The sequence below is a fragment of the Phymastichus coffea genome, unplaced genomic scaffold (assembly GCF_024137745.1).
Source record: "Phymastichus coffea isolate CEN01 unplaced genomic scaffold, Cenicafe_Pcof_1.1 PCOF00084, whole genome shotgun sequence".
NCBI lineage: Eukaryota > Metazoa > Arthropoda > Insecta > Hymenoptera > Eulophidae > Phymastichus > Phymastichus coffea.
The window spans coordinates 577,092-595,635 of record NW_026706895.1 but is presented as its reverse complement, the minus strand read 5'-3'; the positions used below and the strand labels follow the sequence as shown (position 1 = coordinate 595,635).

Below are 18,544 nucleotides of genomic sequence, written 5' to 3'. Positions count from 1 at the left end.
AACTATCTAGATTAGTCCATATGTCTGTGGTTAACCAGAACCACACACAACACAACCAGGAGCAGGACAAGCATGAAGACTGTGCGTATACGCACGCGTACGAGCGCGTACAAACGCGTACAAATCGCTAAAAATTTTGATAGTGCTAACAACAGAAAGTTACTACTATTCCTCGCATGCCCCAAACGAACACACTTACTCCCGGAACAAACGTATCATAACGCTATATTATTGAAGGTTATTTAGCGAAATAACAGTCATAAAAGAAAATAGAATTATAAAATAAGGGAAAAAGAAAACGAAAGTAAAAACAAACCATAAATAAAAGGGAAAATCGAAATTATAAACTAATCAAATAAAACCAAACAGAAAAATAAAACAAAATCAAAATCGGAGTATGCCTGTTGGCATTACTCCATCGTGATTCAAAAAGATGGCAATGATGACACTTTCCAGTTCCCGCACAATACGTCTGACGTCCTAAAAACATCCGCAATCGGCTCGGCTCGGCAACTATCTTCGTCTTCGTATTTCGCGCCCACGACCCGTATAAATAAAAAACCACGGAAAACCCAATTAAGGCATTTTTTTTATCAAAATATAAGTTTTTATTGTTGATTTAGTACAAAATGAAGTTCGATAAAATGTTAAATAAATTTATTATTAATTTTTGAATAAAAAAATTATCTCGATTACAAGTGGTCGTAGCAATAAATTTTTTTTTCGAAACGTGTAAAAAAATACAATTAATATTATATTGCAAAAACAAATGTAACAATATGAATTTTGAACAAGTTATTGAAAACAAAAAATTCCAAAAAAAGTGCATGTTTTTTCAACAAATTTATGATAGTTTTAATAATAATAAACTCCCTGTGGTTTTTTAATAGCATGATAATACGACTCTTGATGAACAAAAAGGACCCATAATTCCCACTGTTTAATCATATTTGGCTAGCAATTGCCATTTTGCTAAAACGCCTTGTTTTATGATTATTGTTGTTGATTATTTAACATTGAGCCGTGACAGAATGCTAATTGCTCATAGCAATGAAGATTATATGGTGTATAGTCTCATTCACGCTTGCTCCATATAGTCCATATACTCCCGAGACTCAACACGAGTCGAGTCTTTTTTTACTTAACCTCAACCATTAAATTATTCGAAAGTCGTACGACTTGCGATAAATTTATAATTTCACAAAGAATAAGGAATACAAAAATTTAGTAATCATGGCAGAGGCAATGAAGCAGAAACTTGTAGAAATGCTGAAGGGAATTGAAAGGTAAAAGTTTTTGTAAAAGTTAACAAAGTGATAAAATCATCAACAATTGTTTGATACATGTTTATATACATTATAACAATGTGTTGCAATTTATTATTTATTAACAATATTAATGTTTTCAGATACAATCCAGAAAATTTGTCATTATTACAAAAATACGTAGAAATTCAAGTTAATGAGAATGCTTATGATCTTGATGCCAATTTGGCTGTTCTAAAGTTATACCAATTAAACCCTCCACAATTCGACAAAGATGTTACTTGTCAAATTCTTTTAAAAGCTTTAACAAACTTACCTCATACTGACTTTGTGCTTTGCAAGTGTTTATTGAATGAGAGGATTGTGAGTATTATTTCTTGACTGAATCCTAAATGATACTATATAGTGTTATTATTTCCTTATAATGCATTTATTACAGATGCAAGATCCAGATATTGCTAACATTTTATATTTAGCTAATATGTTAGAAGGGTGCCAGTTCCAGTTGGCTTGGCAACAAATAGACAAAATGAACAATATTTGCTGTAGAATTATGGGATTTAATGATTCTATCAGAAAATTTGTCTGCCACGTCGTCGGTATAACATTCCAAACAATCAACGAGTCTCTTTTAGTTGAACTATTAGGTGGAAAATATCAAGTTAATGGTTAGTTAGATTTTATAAATAAATATGCAAATTTAAAGATTCTTCATAACATTTTGTCTTCCTTTTTTACAGAAAATGTATTGAGTCAATGGATCAAGAAGTATGGATGGAGGATGGAGGAACGTGCAGAGAGTGGTAACATTATTTTTATTGCAAACCAAGATGAAAATATTAAGACTAAGAACATAACAGAAAAAATTGATTTTGATAATGTCGCTGGATTGATGGCTGCTTGTTTGTAATTTAACAAATTAAAAACATTTTTAAATGAAATTTTTATTTTCATTTCATATGTGTCATACATAAATTCTGATGATGTTGATATAAATTTGTTATCATTCAAATCACCTTAAATTGGAAAATAACATCAATTTTTTTACTGAAAATCTATTGAAAAATTTCGTGTTTTACAAATACACTTATACAAATCATTATAACATAACAAACTTTACAATAAAATTAACATTGATAAAATATATATATATATTTCTTTCAAGTTATTTGGTTTATCCATCATTTCTGTATGCATATGTAGAACTTCTATTATACTAAATTGTGTGGAAAAATATATATTTATATAATTTGTAGTTTATATACAAATTAATTCATAAAAAAATTGTATCATAAACACATACATAAAAATACATTAGCATTGACTTAACTCATACATTTAATACATATTATAAAATTTCAATTAGAATGTATTTTATAATTTCTTTGTATATAGACTTTGGTAAAAATAAATAATAGTTTTATAGAATAGCTTCATTCAATCAAGCCAAAAATAAGGGTAAATTAGAAAATTAATTTATAAATTACTTTTTTAAACATGTGTAGAATAAAAGTAATGTGTAAGTTTTACAAAGATATCAAAAAATAAATGGTAATATAAATACAAAATGTTATACTATATGAATCTATGTTCATATTATTATTTATATACTTTCACTTCTATATTTTTTATTTGGCAAAATTTTAATTAATTAAATCATTTATCAATTGGCTATAAAATTGTATTAAAAGATATTTGTGTTTTCAGTAAATTTCAATGTATGATAATTTATAAAAGTATTTATGTAAGAAAATTACTGTAGAACCAATAATTAAATAATTAATCCTATTGGAGCATTATTTCTTTATAAAAATCAAACAAAAATAGCTATCTAATTGTCTTAAGAATACTTGCAAAACAAACGTTGCATCAAACTTGATGATCAAGTAGGTGATCATCTCGTCTATAAGAATAACGAGGCGGATTATGACATGGAAGCAGCCAGAATATTGGATGACTTTTGCCACAAACTTGGGCAAGTAATGTAAAAGCATGTACATTCTTATGATGACTGTGGACCCCTTGAACTCTTTCAACTGCAGTTTCATCATCAAAGATAGCTTGAAATTGATATATTAGAATTGCTATGACAAAAAGCCCAAATAAAACTGATTCTAATACTAATATCACACAATGTAAGCTGTAAGAATAGGAAAGCAATACATCACCCAATATCTTCAAGGATATATAATTATATAATAGAAGGATCATGGTAATACAGAAGTAACACTTACATGCGAGTCTGTTTTATTGCCATGTCATTGCTACACTGTGGACAATCAAATGCCCAAGATAGAATAACTAAAACTATTGCGTATAAAGCTAGAGTACCAACATATACTAAAAATTGCATAAAGTACTTTTGATTTCTTTCTCCCACACAATTATTTATCCTGCAAAACAAGTAAACAATCATCATAGTCTCAACAATAATTATTGGAATGAATATTTGAATGGAATAGTATACCATGGACAATGATGATCCATTTTTCTAATACACCTTTTACAAATTCTACAATGATGAGCCCTAGGTGGTCTGTAAGTTTCACACCTAGTGCAAACTGTCCAATCATCTCTCTCGTCACAATCATCTCCCCCAGAGCTACCTGTGTGAATATCAGAAAAGTCCATTCTTGATTGTGGCAGAGGTACCACTCCTGGATCACTACATACTGCTTTCAAATGGGACATCATCAGCAGTAATACCACTGTATTGAAAGTGATGACATGAAATGGACCCCATAAACTGAAATTAATAATATATTTCAGTTTCTTATGTCAATTCTTTTTACAAACATCTTGTTAGTAATTTACTCTAAAATAACACGACAAACTGTTCAACATTTATATTAGAAATTATGTTTTAAAATATTACAATTATGAATTCTACTTTTGAATAATAATATTTTACTTTAAAAAAGTTCATAGTAAACCATAAATGTTCAAACAAAACAACACGTTTAAGAGAAACAATAGTTTATCTTGAAATTCTATATTAATAGAATAGAAAACCATTCATTGTTTTATAAATGAAATTTAATGATAATTATTATAAAAGTTATTATTACATTTATGTTTAACGTACGCAGAAACGTAAATAGTTAGGAGTTAGTTATTTATGATTCTATGATAATTGGCTCAAACACAACTAGACAACATTCAAATATTCTATAATTTGTCTTGCATTTTCAAGTGCAAGAATGAAGTGTAATAATATAGGAACGGAGAAAAATCCTGCCAAACGGGCGATATTTTTTCCCGGGCAAGCAAGTTTCTCTTTAAAAGAAAATGTTTTGTATACATCGTGACGTCACAATAAAAGTTTCCACTAAACATGGACAGATACTGACCTGTCCTGCATGGTATGCAGGATGATCCAATTGATGACGACATAATCAGCGTAGAATACGGCGACGTAAGTAATGATGATGCAGACGATACCACAGGGATCTTTCACGAACATCATTTACCCCGGGCTGTGGGCATCTCTACCCACATCACGCTCTTATGATATAGTAATGAAATTCGGAATTTCCTTATCTTAATAGAAGCCGCATAACTATTACAACGTTACTGATTGTTGAAGTATAGTATGCCACAACCTGCTGCTTTCCTTTTATTCTTCCTCTTTTTCAAGTCGACTTTCACGCGGTTGCGAGCATTACTATTGTATACAAAGAGGAGATCCCACGGTTCGCTATATATACAAACTTGAATTATCCTTTTAATAACGGTAGTGGTGGTGGTGGTGGTAGTGGCATAGTACGGCGGCTCTTTAAAACGTAAACGCGCCGCGATCATTCCTCTCTTTCTCGCTGAACGTACTAGGCGAGTTTGCATGTTTCACATGAAAAAACGACAATTTTGACGCGGGAAATCAAGAAGCTCGTTCGAATTATACACAGTTGCGGAAGAGCTTTCTTTGTATCTTTAATAATTTTTAATCGATAATTAGATTAGATAGATGATCAGTGACATTGATACACATGATTAAAAATATCATCAATGAAGTTTTAAATTTTCGTTATCCAAAATTCTGTGTTGAAAAATCATCAAAAAGTTTCAATAACATGATAAAAAATGCAATGTAAGTTCTAAAAACATTTTAGTTTTCTATAGTCATATTTTAAAGATATAAATAACATATTTCGGTAGACGTTCGCAATTGTAATTGATGCATTATCAAACAAAATTTCTAATATTTAAATAATATTTCACTGAATAAAGCCAAAATCACTGTACAATATTTTATTCTGATAATTTGCGATTTATATCTTTTATTGCCTAATTTATTTATTCGAAGTTAAATTTTGAAATATGGAGCAACGTTCAATTAATTTCTCTGTCGAGATTTTAAACGGATTTTATTTCGAGGGTAGTATGAATAAATCATCAATCAATTCATATTAAATTTTTATCAACAACATAGATATACTTTTCGAACGTTTAATCATCTATAAAAATACGCTATATCGTTCAGGTGTATGTGCATTGTGCATACATACATACACACACAGATTCACATAACTATCAAATAACAGCTGATTACGTGATTCTTTGGCCAATTCAATCACGAATAAACTGCCTTCACTTTCCAGACCATCACATTTTTTAGTAAGGAGGAAAGAAAAATTCGTAGCTTATGCTTGCAAATGTTTTCGACACATCTATATATCAAGAAAAAAGGTTTTCTTGTGATTAGAGAATTTCTCTTGCCACAAGAAGGTTTTCATCTCAAAATAGTGTCAAATATGAAAAAGAAAATTTCTACGGAATCACTCTTAACCCATTAACGTCCAAAATGTCAAAATTTCTTGCACGTTTTCAAAGTGATTTTTTCCTATGTAATTGGCGTTGCAAAAATTCTTGAACCACATATTCTGATGTAAAATTGCATGCTCTTTCAGAATCCGTTGCCAGAATTATGATAAAACTCACAGGAACAGAGATATGCTCGATTGAAACATAAAAAACACCTAAATTTTCGAAAAAAAAAATTTTTAGGATTTTTTTTCGAAGTGTTACGGTGAAGATATCACCTTGCGAGATTCAAATCCCATGATCAAAGGTGATCATGGGATTTGAAGTTTAACAGGGAATTTTTTTGTTTACCTTGAACCATCGCTTCTTTACAAAATGGCGGAAAAAACGAATTTTTTTTTTTTCAATCTTCATCAACTTTTTTCTCAAAATCTATGGTCTTTAGAAAAAAATTCATAAAAACAAAAATGCCTTAGAATCGCTCGAGAAACATTCTGAAAAAATTTTAGGATGTTTCTCGAGTGATTCTAAGACATTTTTGTTCTTATGAATTTTTTTCTAAAGTCCATAGATTTCGAGAAAAAAATTGATAAAGTGAACATAGCGGTCGAAACGAATTTTTATTTTTTCAACTTTATCAATTTTTTTCTCGAAATTTATGGACTTTAGAAAAAAATTCATAAGAACAAAAATGTCTTAGAATCACTCGAGAAGCATCCTAAAATTTTTTCAGAATTTTTGGAGACATTTTTGAAAATTCTATTTCCCAAGTTTCCCGGAAAATCAAAAATTGTCTCAAAAAATTCTGAAAAAATTTGAGAATGTTCCTCGAGCGATTCTAAGGCATTTTTGTTTTTATGAATTTTTTTCTAAAGACCATAGATTTTGAGAAAAAAGTTGATGAAGATTGAAAAAAAAAAAATTCGTTTTTTCCGCCATTTTGTAAAGAAGCGATGGTTCAAGGTAAACAAAAAAATTCCCTGTTAAACTTCAAATCCCATGATCACCTTTGATCACGGTCGCAAGGTGATATCTTCACCGTAACACTTCGAAAAAAAATCCTAAAAATTTTTTTTTTTCGAAAATTTAGGTGTTTTTTATGTTTCAATCGAGCATATCTCTTTTCCTGTGAGTTTTATCATAATTCTGGCAACGGATTCTGAAAGAGCATGCAATTTTACATCAGAATATGTGGTTCAAGAATTTTTGCAACACCAATTACATAGGAAAAAATCACTTTGAAAACGTGCAAGAAATTTTGACATTTTGGACGTTAATGGGTTAAGAGCGACTCTCAACATTAATTGTTATCTAATGTATAAGAAAAATATTTAACTTGAAAATTATATGAAATCTGATTTTTTTATATTAAGAACACCGGCTTGAAAAAATCAAAAAGTGATTTGTATTTTTGACGAGATCCATTCATTTATATGAATTTTGACACGCTGAATTCACACCCAAAGTGGGAATTATGAATACATCCTCGATTTTGTGGTATTTTAATCAAGAAAGCTCTCAGTTAACAGAATGGAAAATTGGAGAATTCAGCTTTAATAGCACGTGACAAAGAATTATGCATGCACGATTCTCACCTCGAATTCGAATTATGTGCATTAATTTACATATCTATAGATCCGGATCTCCTTAAAAGCACAGACCATTTTTATTTCTTGGTGTGTATGTCAAATCTATAATATAATATAATATAACCTACAATACGATATTAATAATATGACTATATATTTTTTCAAAAGGAAAAAAAGATAAAAGTATCCAAAGTATCTGGATGAACTGATTATTCTTTCAAATCAATCAATAATATACCATCAATATAAAATATTTATTACATCAATATTATAATATGTCATGTAAATATTGGAAAAATTCAAGATTTTATTTATATTAATTATTGTACAAATATACACTTTGAATCTACTTTAACTGATATTCACAAAAACTTCACTTACCTCCTACCTCGATTCTAATTTAAAATAAACGGTATCCGATCAACTCTTTAGAAATATGTAGTACAGTATTACATTTGTTCATGCACGAAACTTTATAAAAAATAATATCAAGTATACAGTATATAACTTATCACACTTTAATAGCTTTCACTTATGTTATGGCTCTTATGCGGCAAAATACAGCTTTGAGACTAAGTTGACGATACAAGGTAAATTCTTATATATATTCTGTCTGTGTCTAGGTAGGACAATTTTAAAACTATATCTTAATGCTATAAGGTTAAATAAAAAGTTATTAGCAACTTTCATAAATAAATACTGCAATATCTTTCAAATTATATACATAAATAAGAAAAGAATTGTAAATTAAAGTTGCGTTTACCTTATTGCAATATTTACAAAGATTATTAGGACAATTTTTGTAAGATATTTGCCAGAAAGCTTTTGTCAGACTGAAGAATCGGCGGCTGCCGTTGTTCATTAAAAAGTTATGATAACATATTTTTAATAAATATATGGCCATATGTATAAGAATCCGGGCATGGTATTCGTTAAGTCGCATTAACAACCAAAGATACGATCCTATTAATTTTTATATTTCGATAAAGTAAAAAATATTAGGTTATATAAATACATCAAACTACACTGTACAACATAATGTATGACATCGGTGCTTAGATCTAATTTTTCGAAATAGAGTTGCAAGTGTTAAAATGCAAATAAAAAGATGAACGCAATAGGTTATAAAAAATACGCTTCTTAATAAAAAAAATGCTCAAGAATTAAAAATGATTTTCTGTAATATTCAAAAACTAATATCTAACAATATATTCAAGATAGAAAATTGTTAGTACAACTTATTATAGTTTTGAAGATGCGCATTAATAATAATTTCAATTTTGTCACAAATTCTGCAATTAGAACGTTGACAAATAGCCGTTATTGGGACTATCGCTGTTTTTGGAACTTCCTGTGTGAAATTCCATATCTCGGCTTTCTTTCCTTATTTTTTTCCCTCTATATTTTTTATCGCGCATCCTCGTTCCGTCATTATCACTATTCTAGCATCGACAACTCGCTGGTACCATTCTAGTAAAGGACGAGCCCCATGATGGACGTGCGAATATTCTCTGTTTTGGCACTTCTCACCGTAACGAACTTAGACTACGTCCAATGTATTGTCGGTGGTAAAGTTGCTCCTGCTCCACCTGTCGATGATCCTGTCGTCTACAGTAGGAAATTTGATCGCGATGCACGTGTGTTCGGTACCAGAGATAAAACCAGCGGTTATTATTTATTCCGTGGTATCAGATATGCCGAGCCACCAATTGGACAAAGACGGTTTCGGGTAAGACATAATATCTTCTACTTCGATCATTTTATTTTTTCTTGTGAATAGTCTTATTATGTCGAGAAAAATTGTTACGATTTTGTTGTTATCTTTGCATATTATTCCGACAAAATCTGAAGATTACGTATGGTTTTCATTACTATAAAAATATGTAAGACGAAAATAATTTATTTACAACAAAACATGTATACTATACTTTACTCATTTATCTTAGTTGCTGAAAATAAAACTTTTATTAATTACCATTACGAATAAAAGATATGATCCATGACACCTTCTCTGATAAAAGTCACTGGATTTTTTTATCATTAGTTGTGTGACATCCGGCATTTACAAAAATATATAGCTAATTAGAGTGAGCTGCCTTATCTTGTGGGTTACTAGGCATATTTTAGGACATCTATTCTTACGATGTCACGTTATCAAATTAAATTTCCGCCTTCTTTCATTTCCTCTTTAATATTTTGTTTGATCAAGAACTATTTGATAATTATCGCAAAAAAAATTATTTTTCAGCGACCCATTCCAATATTCTTAGAAGGTGATGTTAATGCAACAAGATGGGAAGCACCGTGCCTGCAGCCAACCGAGGACGGTCAAATAGTAGGGAGCGAGGATTGTTTGTACCTAAACGTTTTTACACCAAACTTACCCGACTCAGGTGACGGATATCCCGTGATCATTTGGATTCATGGCGGCGGTTTCCGTCGTGGTGCTGCTTCTCAATACGAGATGCGTGACCTTATCAAGCAAAGAGTTATTTTAGTATCTATTCAGTACAGATTAGGATCATTAGGTACTTATGTAATGGAAATATTGAAATATGTCAGTGTACCTAATAATTTGTGTACTTTTGTAGGTTTTTTGAGTAACGAAGACGAAAACCTATCGGGAAACAATGGATTGTTCGACATGGCATTGGCAACTGACTGGGTAAGACAATACATCGAATTCTTCGGTGGAAATCCCAATCAAATAGTTGCAATGGGTCAAGGCACTGGTGCAAGCTCAGCTTTTTTGCTTGGTTTATCCCAATATGGACAAAGTACGATTCTTTCAATTTCTCAATATCCGATCAATTATTAATTTATTAATTTTGATTTGTCACGCAAAGGTTACTTCAGTGGTATCATCGCAATGTCCGGTTCGCTTTTATCGCGTTTCGCCGTAGAAAGAGAACCAAGAAGGACAACCCAAGTGATTGCCGCTGGTAACAATTGTCCTTTCAATGAAACTGTGGAAATGGTTCGCTGTTTGCGCGAATTGCCAGCTTCCAGAATCATCGAGCAAGATTCCAAATTTGAGAGCACTGAAGAGAGGAATTTCATAACAGACTTGTCGAGTCTTCTGGGAACTGGTCCTGTTGTGGAAGGAAAGGACGATCAACGGTATATGATTTGCTCAACTAAGTCTTAACTCTGCGATATTAAAATTACTTTATGCTCTTACAGTTCTTTGCCGAAATTCGTACAAGATGAACCTGAAGATTCTCTTAACTCTAACGAAGTTCCAAAAATACCACTTCTTATTGGAGTGGTCAAGGACGAAACTGGCGGTGCAGTCTATGGTCCTTTCAAAAACACTATCAGTCAACAACTGAAAGAAATACCCGACTTTTTGACTAAGTATCTTGTACCGAATTTGCAAAAAATCGTACCTGTTATTGGAAATATTCAGAAACAATTCATACCTGAAGCTTTCGCGAAATACCTAGATCCTTTCGGTATTACTGGTGGCAATGGTAACAAGAGGGGAGACAGTATTGCCAAAGTCAGCGAAGCTTTGAACGATGCTATATTTAATGCGCCAGCATTCTTGACAGTTAAAAGTTGGGCCAAAAAGTCTAAAGCTTATTTGTACAGTTTCGATCACGACAGTAAGCATGGTTTCGGTAAAGATTTCCTTAGTGGACTTCCGATCGTTGGTAGATCTGCCGATAATGGTTTGTACATAACTTTTTTCAATTGCTTGCCAAGTCTATGATTGTTTTCGACATTAGATTTGTATCGTTATAGGTAAGACAAGTCACGGTGACGAACTTGGTTATCTTTTCAATCCAAATAATATCCACGGTAAACCTATGAAGCCGAGATCCAATTTTAATGAAGAAGATCAACGAGTGAAAGATATATTTACTACCATGATAGCTGAATTTGCCAGAACTGGAAACGTAAGCGGTGGCTCGAATTCTAAAGATGGATTCCTTTTACCGTTTTCTTTACCATCATTTTCGGATGGTAATGATGAAAATGACGATTTCTTGAGTATTACCTCTAAACCAACCGTTAATAAACAATTCAGGTACTAATCGATATAATGCTATTCATTTATTTGTAAATGCTCGAATATTTAGTGTCTATTTTTTTCCGCAGATTCTGTCAGATGGGATTGTGGACAGGTATTGAAGAAAGATTCACGTCACCTCTGTGCAGTCTGTTCCATGTTGATCTGAAGAATCCTCTGAAAACCTTCGAGAAAGCAGTTAAATCCGTACCATCTCTAGGGCAATTCGCTAAAGTAGGATCAGTATCAGACTTTCTGAATACCAGCGCGATTCCTCAAATTCCTTTCGTACCTTCGTTAAATGACATTCCATTCAAGCCGCCAATAAGCTTACCAGGAATAAACTCAGGTAAAGCTCCGATACCGAAAATCCCAATACCGGGACTACTTGGACAGAAACCCAGTGGTGGAAATTCGAATACGGGAAAGCCTGCCATACCAGGAATAGGATTCATTCCAACGGTGACTAACCCGACTGGATTTGCAGGTATATTCGGTTAGAAGATCAAGATTGACAAGTCTTGAATGTTAAAAGTTGAAACCGTTCATGTAATATTCAAATGCAACTTCGAATGAAGAACTTTGACAAATAAAAAGGACTTAAATTAAACAGTTACCATACTTTTTGGAAAAATAATAGTATTATGACCGCTTTTATAACCCAATAAGGTTGTGACGAAAGATTGGAACTCGCAAGAAAATAAATAGCTCGGTAAAATCTCAAATTCCCCGCCAAAATGAATAATCCTTTACTCTTTCATAACAAACAACTGTCGATAAAGCAGCTTGTTGTGCTTCATTTCGCTCTTCTCTTAGCGTATTATTCCTCAGCGAAGGAAGATGCCGCCAGAGTACAAACTTCGATTCTCTCGCGCGTCCAGAATCGTCTCGGCAAAGAACGTAATTTGAGACTCGTCTGCTTCTGCGCGTTTGTGTAATTTGCAATTTACCGATTTATACGTATGCGCACAAATGCAGCAACGTTCACCGCGGGTAATCCCCCCCCCGTCATCAGCATTGTAGGTGCAGACTCGCGCATATTTCTGTAACTGCCTCATTGTTATGTAAATCCACGTTATTAGTGTTAACTCATCTCTGGCACGTTGCTGCTTTTATGTTATTTGTTTCGTAACATATATATCAAAGAAAAGAAAAATCTATATTTTACCTTTGCACGTTTCTGTTATTACAATCTTGCGCGGCAAATATTTTTTTTTCTTTTTTTTTTTTTTTGCGACACGCGTATAACAATTTAGTTTTATAACGTATATACTTTTAGCGCCAAGATGTCACGGAGAACTTGAAAAAAAAAAAAAGACGAAGAAATAATTGATCGATCGTAAGGCTGTGGTTACTCATCGGCGTTTCTTTTTTTCCTTTTTCAAAACGTTTATATTCCCAATCCCGTAATGCAAATGATCATTCCGCATAGCGCGCTAATCACTCGCGTGCACATCATTTGTAAGAGAGAAAATTCAGTTCCACACGTGTAATAGGACGCAATTGCATAAAAATAATTGAGATTTGCGTTCGTATGTGTGTTTGTTTGACTATACGTGTAACGTGCCCATTGAGTAACCAACGTCGTGGAAATCTGAATTTTTCGGATATTTGTAGTGCACGTATTCCGCGAATTCATAGTTGCTGTTTTATCGAGCTATATGTGGTCACAAATGATGCTTAATTAGACTGGTGTGCGACGAGCTATCGTCACTGTATAGACAGGCGCAGACATCGCCGGCGATGATTGACACATCGTTGTAGTTCGTTGCTCAATGTATAATAGCGATTCCCGATGATTCATTTAATGACGTGGAATCAATTATTCTTTGTAGCGCGTCGACGAAATTTTCAGAACTTTTATGGTAATTTATTATTATTACTGCGCGTCAACGTTATCTCTTACTTCATACGATCTGCAGACTTGACGTTCTGATTCTTATTTAGGTACGGCCTGTAGGCTCGATTAATAACAATGACAAATAGTCGCGATGATCCTTAATAAGTGCTCAAAAAAAAGTACACAAATAAAATATGTTTAACCTTTTCACAGAGCCTGCATAAATATACGTATGCCACGGTATTACAAATGATTGACGATTCGAAGATGTCGAGAAAGAGTAAATAGCATGCAAATTGCCGTCCGCTCGTTTCATCGCTGTCGTGGTTAAGGATAATGCGTATCTATAACCGTATTTTTTGTTTTATTTTTCGTGCGCTTGATAAATTAATAGTAAATTATATGCAATTATATAATTTTCGATTGTTCAAGCAATCACGATTCTTGAAATATTCATTGGGAAATTGATTACTTCAAGGTTGACGATGTATGCTCGAGTTACTTTTTCTGTTTACACTTTGCTAGGAATATGGACTCTAACGTGCGTGTTTCGTCACGTGTAGCGAGCAACGAAATATTTATGTTGGTTCTATAAATAAACGCCGAGACATTCAAATTTATCATTTGTCACGGTAGCTCGATTATGATTAATTCGATGATAACGTTTTTATTGATAGCCCATGAAACAATGCATGCCTTCGTACCTTGATCGTTTATAACTCGATTACCGCGAGAAAATGATCGTCTACCGACAAAATAATGTTACGAATGTCTCACGTAATTTACGTACATATAGTAATTCTGCGACCGCGAGCTATTCAACCCTAAACTCGCGAAAATTCGAAGAGAAAATGTTTAACAACGCGAGTAAATACATCCAGCATTATTCAATTGGAATGCAATTGTCGAAAGAGGCGCATTTATCACACAGCGGCAAAGGCGCTCCGCCACATTCATCACCGCAAGCTTAAGCGGAAGCCATTTGGTCGCGCGCATCTCTATTATGCAATATTTTCGCCATGGGAAAACGCACGATACCGGCCGCGAAATTCCGCGCGCGTGATTGACCTTCGCGAGAAGCGGAAAACAATGCCCCGCTGTGCCGCCTTTTTGCGAATAATTTATGGATCGAAAATCTAGCAGCGATCGCCGCCTGTGATTTCACAAAGTTTATAATGCGAATGAGGACAAGAATATGTTTGTTTTCTTTTTTTTTGTTGCGATTAATAAACAACTCACGAGAGATGTTTTCTTTCTCTAGGCTTTCTAAAAAAAAAGAAAACAACTCGCGCACCGAGATCGTTTCGTATATCGACCGGTTCAATAATATTAGTGCGATCATAAATTCATCGATAGTTTTCCTTCACTTTGCAATCATTCTCTTGTTTATGATTCACCTGTTAAGTTAAATCATCAATTTTTCTTTCTACTCGTCGCAAGTACGGAGCCTCGTTATTTCCTGAATGTGCACGAAGCGTTTACAACAACGTGAAAACCACTCAGCGTATAAATAGAAACTGGCTGGAAGTATACAAGCGAACTTTCGACCATCAATAATCGATATATCAATTACTCCTTGTCTGTCGTGGGAAAGTGATTAAAACTCGTGAAATTTTATAGCCAAAAGGGAGGTGGAGAGCGGGAAGGGGGGTGGCGGGCTTCTCAACGCAGAAGCTCGAATGTCTACAGGTTGAGCAATGGGCAGAGCCGGGAGCGAGAGAATACGATTGAATGATTTTAATTCCATTGGCTCGATGTGTGCGCGCGCGGCACTCGATCGACTTCGACAGAACAAAAAAAAAAAGGAAAAAACTCGGGCGAAACTCGCTCGGCAACTTCGCGGGACGACGGCGCTGAAGCGAGCCGATTAGATTCGACTGCGAATGGGATCTGGTATTTAGGTTGCGGACATTGGAATTCGCGCATAATAAAGGTTTGCGCGCTTATTAATATCTCGCTCGCACGGGTAGACGTACTTCGCGCTCGTGGATAACTGTTCGAGGGATCGTTAAAGTTAAAAGGCGCTATAGCGGCGCGAGCGGTGCTTCCCGATAGGTATAGCGCGACGAGCGCGCGCATCCTCCGCCCCCAGCAATCGACACTTTCGAAAGGTGCGTGTGCCGCCTTGCCGAAAAGAGGCAAAAGAAGCCGCGGGTGTGCTTGCAGCGCGACCCATTGATGTCTCTCTCGCGCGCGCGCAGCTCCCACATCAACGCAAAGTCGTATATAGGCATACGGGCACACAGACAGAGCAGCGAGTGTAAACTGACCGTTGACTTTCCATCGGCATGCATTCGGCTCTCTCGCACCTGTGGCATATCTGCGAGTGTCCTTTCTCCCCTCTCTCTTTCTCTCTCACTCTGTCGGCGCGGTTAAGCAAGAGAGAGAGAGAGAGAGAGAGAGCAGCAACTGTAGAGCGTTCTCCGGGAGTGTGTATATAGCCAACCGTTCAGTTATGCCGTGTTCTCGCGCAGTGCCGAACGCCGTTGCCGTGCGTCTCGACTGATTGTCCGTTAAAGAGTCGTATAACAACAGGCGCATCCGCAGTGACGAACAGAGAATACGGAAGAGCAGTGTTGACAGCAAAAGTGAGGGAGAAAAGGAAGGAAGAAATGTGTTACCGAAATGGCGGCCTAGGAGGTGAGTAAAACAGAGAAAAGTTCATGATCCTGCGCCTTGCCGTGGTTACAGTCTGTGCGGATGTACGCCATGTTGGAAAAATCGCGCGAAGGGAAAGCAAGTGGCACGGTGCGCGCTTTCATTCATGTTTTTCGGACAGCCGCAGTCCTTTTATAATGCAAGCCAATCAGCGCCGTTTGTCTCTGTGTGCGTGCATGTATATAACGTGGTATATGAGTATGCGATGCTAGCGACGCTTGCGGATAGGAATGCGCTATCGCGCGCACACACGTATATATACCCTCGCAGTAGTAGACGCCAGTGGGAGAACGGGTTTTCCTTTTTCCGATCGGCAACGGCCGCCTTCTAAGCTTAAAACTCTCTCGCGCCTTTATATGTGTAACTTCTTGCACACGCAAACACACTGTGTGTGAGAGAGAGAGAGAGAGCAAAGAACCGCGAGTTAGCGTCGCTATACCGTCTTTTGACTATCTATCTTTATTCCATTGTGGGAGGCTTTCTCCTTCCGCACTTTTGCATCGGTAAAATCTGCCGATCAGTGCCCTACCCGTCATTTTTTTGTTTCGAGAAACAGGATGTTGACGATTCTCAAAAAGCATGTGTCGGTTTCCTTTTTGAGTTCCCAGGCTGTTTAGGATGGTTTTTTTCGCAAGATTCATTTGGATTTTGAGAACGACAGGGAAGGTCCTTCTTTTTCCATGGCTTATCCGTGTATATGTGTGTAATCATTGAAACCTACATATATTTTTGTGCTGTTAAAGTGATGTCTGAAGTAGTTTACATACCACGAAAATTATACATTTATATCGCTTTATTTATCGTTCATCATTACCTTCCAAGATGTAATATGCTAACTTACACGCAGTTTATACTTTAATTTAACAGTCGGCTATTATTAACACCATTACCTATTTTTTCTCACGATACATTTTGATTTTCTTCTTGTTTTCGTTTGCTATCGTTGTTAAAATTCTCTCAAAAAAACAAGCTGAGTGCACATCTGAATCTGTATTTAGTTGTAAACGAGGATCTGGCGCTTTTAAATTCCTGACGAACTGCGCGGGTTTCGATATTATCTGGCGGCGCGCTCAATTTTCAAGGAATCCGGCATCTCGTTAGGAGCATGTGTCTGTGTGTGCGCAGAAGCATAACCACGTGTAAAGCTCCTTCAATTGTCCTTCGGTTGGATAACACCTGCATTTTATTTATTTCCTTTCTACTTCCGAAAAATATAGATGCGAGGGTGGGTTTTGTTTAACGGAGAGGAAGAGGCGAATGTTTGCTCTTTCTTGGATACTTGTGCGGGCACAGGGTATTAATTCGATGTTCGTGGAATCAAGGAAAACTGAAGTGATTTTTGCGCAGTGATAATGTTTCATTTTTTTACTGCGCATTTTAGAAAATTACCACGCGATTGCGTTCGTCGTTGTGATGTGAACGTCATTTCATTTTATTTTACAAAGGATATGGAGCCTTTTTAGATAATTGCTGATAGATTGACACAGCAATTGAAAAGCCGAGCTACGGGTTTGCGCAGGAAAATTATAATTATCCAATGAAGGGTGAAATTACTATTTCTTTTTTAATTCGGATGAAATTAAATTATTTACTTTGCTATTGAAGTATCGACACATTTACGATGCTAACATTGTGAAATGCAGTCCTGCCGGCCCGTTACCATTGCTAAATATGTATAAACAAGACATTCTCTTTTCGCGTAACCGTCGTTGCCATTCCAAAGTTTTACCTTCAAAAATAACCGACAAAAAAAAATAACAGCTCAATTGAGGGTTCACTTACCCAAAATAAGGAAGAAAGTCCTCTCGTTATCGAAATTGGCAACCCGTGCAAAACAATGAAACTGGAAATCCACTCGCGCATCGCGATCCAATCAAAAAATAATGAGGCGATAACAACACGCACGAGTTTATTAATATTGGCCGTTCATCGATTTGCCGCGTCCTTCCCAAGGATCGTCGAGAGAACGCTATTTCTCTTATATTACACCTCCTCCTTCTTCGGACTCGTTCCACTGGATGCAACACACGTATATACCAGCTGTAATATCCTTGAAGGTTTGGTTTGAGCTTGACCTTCGGATTTTATCGATGAATACAACAAAATATAGCCTCAAACTCTTACGACGATGCATGCTTACATATCGACAGATTTTCATGTATGCGCGTACACACTCGGTAATGGATGTTTTTGTACATTGAGAAAAACGTCGATGGCATTATCGTAGATGCAATTGGTGTTTAACTTTTTTATTACATTGTTTTATACAATGTTAGTTATGCCATGAAGCGGTACATTGTAAAAAAGTTTATTGAAAAGTTAGATACCTCGTTATTTAATTTTTTTTATAAAAACTAAAACTGTCGAAATTGCAACGTGGCGATTAATTGTAGTAAATGGAAAATATTATTTCAAT

The 18,544-nt window shown here is 35.0% G+C and overlaps 4 protein-coding genes across 4 annotated transcripts in view; 3 read left to right on the top strand and 1 right to left on the bottom strand.

The window, feature by feature from the left end:
- Window positions 1–928: 928 nt before the first annotated feature.
- Window positions 929–2,421, top strand: LOC131668857 (eukaryotic translation initiation factor 3 subunit K). The gene is made up of 4 exons (XM_058943328.1): window positions 929–1,286; window positions 1,409–1,628; window positions 1,705–1,933; window positions 2,006–2,421. Exons 1-4 carry the CDS (start codon window positions 1,234–1,236, stop codon window positions 2,173–2,175), a joined length of 672 nt encoding a protein of 223 aa, XP_058799311.1. The 5' UTR covers window positions 929–1,233; the 3' UTR covers window positions 2,176–2,421.
- A 362-nt stretch (window positions 2,422–2,783) lies between these two features.
- LOC131668844 (palmitoyltransferase ZDHHC3) lies at window positions 2,784–5,018 on the bottom strand. Its single transcript, XM_058943306.1, has 4 exons — window positions 4,616–5,018; window positions 3,733–4,011; window positions 3,500–3,658; window positions 2,784–3,405 (listed from the first exon to the last, which is right to left on the bottom strand). The coding sequence occupies exons 1-4, from the start codon at window positions 4,729–4,731 to the stop codon at window positions 3,135–3,137; spliced, it is 825 nt and encodes a 274-aa protein (XP_058799289.1). The 5' UTR covers window positions 4,732–5,018; the 3' UTR covers window positions 2,784–3,134.
- Window positions 5,019–9,107: 4,089 nt separating this feature from the next.
- Window positions 9,108–12,131, top strand: LOC131668861 (cocaine esterase-like). Its single transcript, XM_058943332.1, has 7 exons — window positions 9,108–9,344; window positions 9,864–10,143; window positions 10,207–10,392; window positions 10,462–10,735; window positions 10,799–11,289; window positions 11,363–11,648; window positions 11,720–12,131. Exons 1-7 carry the CDS (start codon window positions 9,108–9,110, stop codon window positions 12,129–12,131), a joined length of 2,166 nt encoding a protein of 721 aa, XP_058799315.1.
- A 3,788-nt stretch (window positions 12,132–15,919) lies between these two features.
- The window catches only part of LOC131668829 (uncharacterized), a 34,030-nt gene continuing 31,405 nt past the window's right edge, over window positions 15,920–18,544 (top strand). The window contains exon 1 of the mRNA XM_058943284.1: window positions 15,920–16,110. The gene's annotated coding sequence lies outside the window, so the exon portion shown is untranslated. The remainder of the gene's footprint in view (window positions 16,111–18,544) is intronic.